General features: G+C 46.4%; 1 protein-coding gene across 2 annotated transcripts in view; it reads left to right on the top strand.

Moving 5' to 3' along the window:
- Positions 1 to 51: 51 nt before the first annotated feature.
- Positions 52 to 8283, top strand: part of ZCCHC17 (zinc finger CCHC-type containing 17) — a 39361-nt gene continuing 31129 nt past the window's right edge. The window contains exons 1-2 of one of the 2 annotated variants that reach the window (XM_040424318.1): positions 52 to 119; positions 6300 to 6383. In XM_040424318.1, the coding sequence (XP_040280252.1) occupies positions 6342 to 6383 (42 nt within the window). In that variant the 5' untranslated portion in view covers positions 52 to 119; positions 6300 to 6341. Of the gene's footprint in view, positions 129 to 6299; positions 6384 to 8283 lie in introns of both variants that reach the window. The other variant, XM_040424319.1, reaches the window with a different exon arrangement.

The raw sequence follows: 8283 nt of genomic DNA, 5'->3' as shown, positions 1-8283 counted from the left end.
GAAACGGATGTCTGGTGGGAGGAGCTTCGGGCTGCGTTCTCCTAATAGAGCGAGGATGCTGTTCTCCCATTGGCTGCTGAGATGTGGCTGGGAGGAGACTAAACATGGCGGCATGCACATTGCACAAGGTAAATACTGATGGAGCTCGCGGTCTGTTTTACGTTCCCTTCTGCTGTACAGGCTGCCGGGCGGGGGAAGCTGTTAGTGGCTTCAGTTTCTAAATGGACCATCCCTTACTATTTTACAAGCGGATGATAAGGTGAACACACGGTGCTCTGCAGCAGCTAGAGAGGCAGCGCCACTTCAGGAGGAAGAAGGCATTACACAGTTCATCTTGAAAAATTGAATCAGTTGAAAGCAGCATTAAAATAGAAATGATAGGTACAGCATGGGCACAAAAAAAGTGTGATTTAAAAGGTTAAATGAATTTGGGCCAGTGATCTCATACTGCCAACGTTCAGAAGGTGGTGCGTTAAAAAAAACAGTTACTTATTCAGATCAGTGGAAAGTAGGGTTGCCACCTTTTCTTCAAGCCAAACCCGAACAGAAGGGAGGGCCCCCTTCCAGGCCCCACCCATGTCCCGCCTCCAGCCATGCCCATGTCCCGCCTCCACCCCTGGTCGCTGTCTCACCACGATCGTTACGCCCCTGATACCGTCACTACAGAAATACAGCGTCACATACCTCTTACATCCAGTGACATCTCCTTTGATGTAGATGTTCTCTTTCCTCATCTTCTCCTTTCAGACCAGACCATAATTTTGTCGCCATTTTTCGTCTCTGCAGTTTGACAACAACAAAAAAAAAAATCTTAGTTTACTACTTTTCCATCATCCTCCCATCTTCTGCACAAATCATCCTACTACCCCCAATACTGTGCCGCTGTGCTCTCCAATACTATACTGCAGAAACAGATAAACCCCCTGATAATACTAGTGCCACACAGAGCACCCCATATAAAATACCCCTTCTTTGTGGCCTCAGTAGAAGCCCCCAAATAATGTGCCAGTAAGAAGTGCCCCCCATAGATGCCCCCCCCATGTGTCAGTAAGAAGTGCCTCTTTTCTCCCCCAATATGTGCCAGTATAAGGTGCCTCTCCCCCCCTTCCCTTATATGTGCCAGTTTCAAGTGCCTCATTTCTCCCCCCCCAAATATGTGCCAGTATAAGGTGCCTCTTTCTACCCCTTCCCCTATATGTGCCAATTTCAAGTGCCTCTTTTCTTCCCCCCCAAATATGTGCCAGTATAAGGTGCCTTTCCCCCCCCCATATGTGGCAGTTTCAAGTGCCTCATTCTCCCCCCCCCCCCAATATGTGCCAGTATGAGGTGCCTCTTTCCCCCCCTTCCCCCATATGTGGCAGTTTCAAGTGCCTCATTCCCCCCCCACAAATATGTGCCAGTATCAGGTGCCTCTTTCCACCCCTTCCCCCATATGTGTCAGTTTCAAGTGCCTCATCCCCCCCCAATATGTGCCAGTATAAGGTGCCTCTCCCCCCCCTTCCCCCCCCATATGTGGCAGTTTCAAGTGCCTCTTTTCTCCCCCCCCCAAATATGTGCCAGTATAAGGTGCCTCTTTCTACCCCTTCCCCTATATGTGGCAATTTCAAGTGCCTCTTTTCTCCCCCCCCCAAATATGTGCCAGTATAAGGTGCCTCCCCCCCCCCCTTCCCCCATATGTGCCAGTTTCAAGTGCCTCATTTCTCCCCCCCCAAATATGTGCCAGTATAAGGTGCCTCTTTCTACCCCCCTTCCCCTATATGTGCCAATTTCAAGTGCCTCTTTTCTCCCCCCCCCCAATATGTGCCAGTATAAGGTGCCTCTCCCCCCCTTCCCCCATATGTGCCAGTTTCAAGTGCCTCATTTCTCCTCCTCCCCAATATGTGCCAGTATAAGGTGCCTCTTTCCACCCCTTCCCCCATATGTGGCAGTTTCAAGTGCCTCATTCCCCCCCCCCCAATATGTGCCAGTATAAGGTGCCTCTTTCCACCCCTTCCCCTATATGTGCCAATTTCAAGTGCCTCTTTTCTCCCCCCCCCCCCAAATATGTGCCAGTATAAGGTGCCTCTTTCTACCCCTTCCCCTATATGTGCCAATTTCAAGTGCCTCTTTTCTCCTCCCCCCCAAATATGTGCCAGTATAAGGTGCCTCTCCCCCCCTTCCCCCATATGTGCCAGTTTCAAGTGCCTCATTTCTCCTCCTCCCCAATATGTGCCAGTATAAGGTGCCTATTTCCACCCCTTCCCCCATATGTGCCTGTGCCAATTTCAGGTGCCTCTCTTCTCTAAAAAAAATAAATATTTTTTTTTTACTTACCTCCAACGATGCGATGCAGGCCTCTTCCCGGCCTGTGTACCGTGCTGTACCGCTCAGGCGGCGTGATGACGTCATCACGCCGCCTGCACTGGCCTCTGATAGGCTGTGGGCCTTGTGCCTGCAGCCTATCAGAGGAACAGGGGAGGGAGACTCCTCTCCCTCTCCTGCTGCAGCACAGCCGTCTGTATCGCTGTCCTGAGGACGGCGATACAGATGACTATGGAGATGAGCGCTTCCACAATGGAAGCGCTCATCTCCCTGTCCCCAGCCGCCGCCGCCATCATTCACAGCCGCACATCATTCACTCCCTGTGCCCGGGTCGGAGAAAGGCTTGTACCCGGGCACAGGATTGCAAACCCGGACTGTCCGGGTCATTCCCGTACGGGTGGCAACCCTAGTGGAAAGTGTCCATCTGCCCACTTTGATGCCAATTCTTGTGCCCAGAACCTGTTAGAGCCAGGCTGAACTCAACCGCATAAGATGTCGGGCACCACCTTCTGTATGTTGGCTGTGCAAGATCACTGGTCTGAATTCATTTAACCCTTTAAATCACACTTTTTTGATACCCGTTTTTGTGCCTGTCATTTCTATTGCAATGCTGCTTTCTACTGACTTACCTTTAGGACATCTCGCGCAACATTATTATTATTATTATTATTATTATTATTATTTTTTTTTTTTTTATTACTGGCGATAAGGTCTCCCTAAAATTCATTAAGAAAAACTAAAAATCCAAATGATGTGATTAAAGAGGACCTTTCACTAGTTTAAAAACTAAAAACTAACTATATCAGTGGGCAGAGCGAACGGAGCGGCGCCCAGACATACTAGTAAGTGCAGGGGGACCCCTGGGCACCGCTCCGTTCGCCCGGTATAGGCTCCGGTGTCTGCAGCGCCCTCTGTTGTACAGGGAGTCCCAGGCTATGAGCTGTGCGCTACGATTGGCCAGCACTGCAGCAATGGACAACCCTAATACAAAAACTACGCCCGTACAAAAGATGGAGCTGCAAACACTGGAGCCTATACCGGGCGAACGGAGCGGCGCCCAGACATACTAGTAAGTGCAGGGGGACCCCTGGGCGCCGCTCTGCCCACTGATATAGTTTGTTTTTAGTTTTTAAACTAGTGAAAGGTCCTCTTTAAGGAACCAACTTCAGCCTCGTTCTTTGTCGCTGATGCAGATGAGTCCTGATTGGGCAGTTACATGTATTAGACAAATAGGAGAACCATAATGGATGATGACTATTATAGGTAATCCATGTCTATAGCTCAATATACTGATAAGAACTCATTACCTGCATTTACTGTGAGCTGTTAAATTATATTAATTACCACCAAAATAGTCTAGTCTATTACCACCAGCCTCAAAAATCATGGACACATCTAATTTTTTCCACAGACACAAGAAAAAAAGTCGCCTATTTTTACGGACTGTCCAGAAATTTCTGGATTGTTGGCAACCCCGCAGGCCGCTACGTACATGGCTGCCTGACAGTCATTGCAGGAGGAGTACTCTCCTCAGAAGTCTAAAGCCTCATTCACACGTCAGTGATTGTGAACCAACACCAGGAGTGAGGCCTCCACAGACTTGGGCCTCTTTCACAAGGGCGTCCCGGATTTGCTCCGGATGTGTCGCGTGTGCATTGTGGGAAACCCACGCGAGTAGGCACGCAATTGCAGTCAGTTTTGACTGAGATTGCGTTCCGATGCTCAGTTTTTTTCCGCGCGAGTGCAATGCGTTTTGCACGCGCGTGAGAAAAAACTGAATGTGCTACCCAGACCCGAACCCGTACTTCTTCACTGAAGTTTGGGTAGGTGTTCTGTTAATTTTATTATTTTCCCTTTTTTCTAACATGGTTATAAGCGAAAATAATAGCATTCCTAATACAGAATACTTACTAAAATGCTGCCTGAGAGGTTAAGAAGAAAAAAAAAATTAACTCACCTCATCCACTTGATCGCGCAGCCAGAATCGTCTTTCTTCTTCTTTCAGGACCTGCAAAAGGACCTTTGATGACGTAATCACGCTCACTACGTGGTGAGTGTGGTGACGTCAGCGCAGGTCCTGCTGAATGAAGATAGAAGGATCAGTGTCAAATTAACTGTGAATACCGCAATTTACCTGGACATCTTTGAACAGTTTTACAACCAACACCAGAAAAAAAAAATGTCCTGCTTTCTCCAACAAGATGGGACAACATGCTGCACCTAGGGCTGCAGCTAACGATTATTTGAATAATCGATTAGTTGTCGATAATTTCATCGATTAATCGACAAAAAAAGGGGTTTATATGACAAAAAAGCGGTCTATATGATTTTACTTGAAAAATTATGTTCAAAGGCCATATTAAAGAGGACCTTTCATCTGGCAAAACGTTGTGAACTAAGTGTCATGATCTGTACAGCGGCGCCCAGGGATCTCACTGCACTTACTATTATCCCTGGGCGCCGCTCCGTTTTCCCGTTATGTCCTCTGGTATGTTCGGGGACTTGGTTATAGTAGGCGGAGACTTAGGGGACTTGGTTATAGTAGGCGGAGTCTGCTCTTGTTCTGCTGGGCGTCTCCTTCTCCCAGGCTGTAGCACTGGCCAATCGCATCGCAGAGCTCACAGACTGGGAGGTTTTTTTCTCCCAGGCTGTGAGCTCTGCGCTGTGATTGGCCAGTGCTACAGCCTAGGAGAACAAGGGCAGTCTCCTCCTACTATAACCAAGTCCCCGAACATACCGGAGGGCATAGCAGGAGAACGGAGCGGTGCCCAGGGATAATAGTAAGTGCAATGAGATCCCTGGACACCGCTGTACAGATCATGACACTTAGTTCACAATGTTTTGCCAGATGAAAGGTCCTCTTTAAAAAAAAATTGTGGATGACACACTATTATGGGGGATCTGTGGATGACACACTATTATGGGGGATCTGTGGATGATGCACTGTTATGGGGGGGATCGGTGGATGGCACTGTTATGGGGGGGGGAATCTGTGGATGGCACTGTTATGGGGGGGGGAATCTGTGGATGGCACTGTTATGGGGGGGAATCTGTGGATGGCACTATATAGCATCTTGGCATCACGGGATTCGTCGACAACAAATCCAGTTATCGAATATTATTGATAACTTTGATTAATCGTTGCAGCCCTAGCCGCACCCCACAGAACTCGCTGACACGGGTTCATGAACTGTTTACGGGGGAACGAACTGTGGGCAAGGGGTTATGGCCACCATGTTCCCCAGACTTGTCCACATGCGATTTTTATCTGTGGGGAAATATAAAACGGAAAGTGTCCGCTAACAATCCACATCCCCTGAATGAACTCAAGGAAAACATCACAAAGACTATCCGCGGCATCAGACAACATAAACCCACGTGCCCAAAGAAGCATAGACGTGAATGGGGACCATCTTTTGTGACTTTTGGGTAATTAAAAAAAATAAAATCCACTTTTGATGTGTAAGGCCTTTTTCACACGGGCGTGTGCGTGCAGTCGTCGTGCTGTGGCCCGCAAAATGTGGGCCACAATGCACGAGCACAGTCCGTGGGGCAGCCGCAGCGGATCCGCAATACTGCAAAAGGGCGCACACGCCCATGTGAAAGAGGCCTAATAGTTTAAGTCGCTGGAGATCTAGGCACTGAAACTTGTTCGTGAGACTGCTGAAGCCACTCGCTGGCCTCAGTGGTCATGTGTGCAAGCACAGTATGTCACTGCTGAGGTTTAGGGCTCAGGGTCTTCTAAAAAGTGAGTCCTTTTTCCCCCTGTAGTATATGAAAGCCTTCCTGTCACCCACTGTCTTTTTTTTTCAGGGAACCAAAGTTCAACCAGGTTGGATAGTCACCTGTCGGACTCTTTTCCCTGGACATAAGGGGCCAATGTATGCTTGCTCATGGCGAGGAGAGTCACATAGCCTGGATAACGGGGTGTAGAAAGGCACTTCCACTCAGTTTAGCACTGTTCTACGATTGAAACTAACATTAGAATTTTTTTCTGCAGATTACTCAAACTGCCTAAGTATTAACAATCCGGGTACACAATGGATGACCTGCCAGGATTGTATGAAATCTTTCAAGGAGAGGTAAAGTGAACAGTTTGTCTTTACTGTCTAACTCCTCAAATGTTTTAGAGGTTCTCAGTGTTTTTTTAAATTTTTTATTTTATTCTAATTAGAGGAAATTTTAGGAGAACCCAAGTGCTTGTCCATTAAATAAATAAAATACCCATTTCTATGGCCACAGGTGTATGTTTTGTGTCACCTTCTGGATTAGATTCCATCAGAAGAAAGCATTGCAACATATAAATGGATTGACGTGCTTTATCTATGATGGAGTCTAATCCTGTTTTTGGCACAGAACCTTGGATTAGAGCACTTGTCAAGTCTGACACCCATGACGATCAGCTGTTTGAAGAGGCCCTAGTGCTTTTTCTAGGCCAGTGACGTCACGTTCATCAGTCACATGGCCTCGGCGCAGCCTAGTCCCATTCAATTGAATGAGCCTCAGCTGCAGTATCAAGCACAGCCGTTATGTATGGCGTTGTGCTTGATAAGCTGTGAGGAGGCCATAGCGACCCGGCCTCTTCAAATATCTGATCAGCAGGGTGACGAGAGTCGAACCCCCACCAATCAGATATTGATGACCTAACCTGGGGATAAGCCATTAATATCAAAATTTCCGACCGCCTCATTAACACTTGCTATTACTAGGTGCATAGCATGAAACACAAAATCCACCTATAGGAAACACACTGTACTCAATCACATATAAAATGGTGGCAGTCACTCACAAAAAGAAGCTGCATAGAGGTTCACATAGAAGTAATGGGTGGTTACAAGATACTATGGGTAATGCAGAAAAATCGCTATGTATATAGCCCTAAAAGTACTGTAGGTGCAAGTACCTAATGCAAATTATACAACATCGATGGCAGACATTACAGTATATGCCTCCAGAAACCTAGTGAGAACTAGCGACCACACAGAATCCCCACCCCACCCTCACCACATGTAGCTTCCCCTAAGGGGGTCTTGCATATCAGTGGTTGGGCCACCAATGTTTCATCTCTCAAGCTCTTTGAGTGGTTTGTCTTTGATCCCCTCACATGTAGGCCATCTTTTTGCTATTGGCCATCTGTCTTTTAAATATCTGGTCACACACTGATACGATACCCCTTGAAGGAAGCTACATGTGAAACGTGCATTGGGGGGAAGCTGTTGTGTGGGTCGGTGTTTGTCATTATGTTTCTGGGGACTCGCATACAGTCATTTCTGCCATCGATCTTGTTTGATTGAGTCCCATGCTATAATTTGCATAGCATATTTGCACCTATGGTACTTTTTAGGTCTATATACACAGTCAAGATTTTTTATTTTCTTTTGTATTATACACATATGGGGTCCTCTATCAAACTGGTGTAAGGTAGAACTGGCTTAGTTGCCCAAAGCAACCAATCAGATTCCACCTTTCATTTTCCAAAGGAGCTGTCAAAAATGAAAGGTGGAATCTGATTGGTTGCTATTGACAACTAAGCCAGTTCTACTTTACACCAGTTTGATAAATGACCCCAATCGTATCTTGTAGCCATCTGTGAACCCCCTGTATGCTGTGAGTGACTGCATACATATAGAATAGTAAAATGGCGGCAGATTGTTTGATTCAATATAATAAAGACCTGTATATAAGTGGTTGAGTATGGTACGCTTCCTGTATGTCTTGTCACCATCTTGATTCTATCTGATTTTGAAAAACTCAGTAGATCCCCAATACTAATGTTTACAGGTTCATACGCATTTATATTCTCTGTACATAAAATGTCTATCGTCAGCAAAACGTTTTATATATTGCGACTGTCTTCTTAACTAGAGCTAGTTTCACATATGCGTTTAATTTTTTTTTAAACTCGTTTTATTGAGAATAACAAGTGAAAATTGGTACATTAACACATATGTCAACATTTCAATGCATAGATGTATAGTCACA

The sequence above is a fragment of the Bufo bufo genome, chromosome 3 (assembly GCF_905171765.1).
Source record: "Bufo bufo chromosome 3, aBufBuf1.1, whole genome shotgun sequence".
Taxonomy (NCBI): Eukaryota; Metazoa; Chordata; class Amphibia; order Anura; family Bufonidae; genus Bufo; species Bufo bufo.
This window is presented reverse-complemented; position numbering and strand designations above follow the sequence as displayed.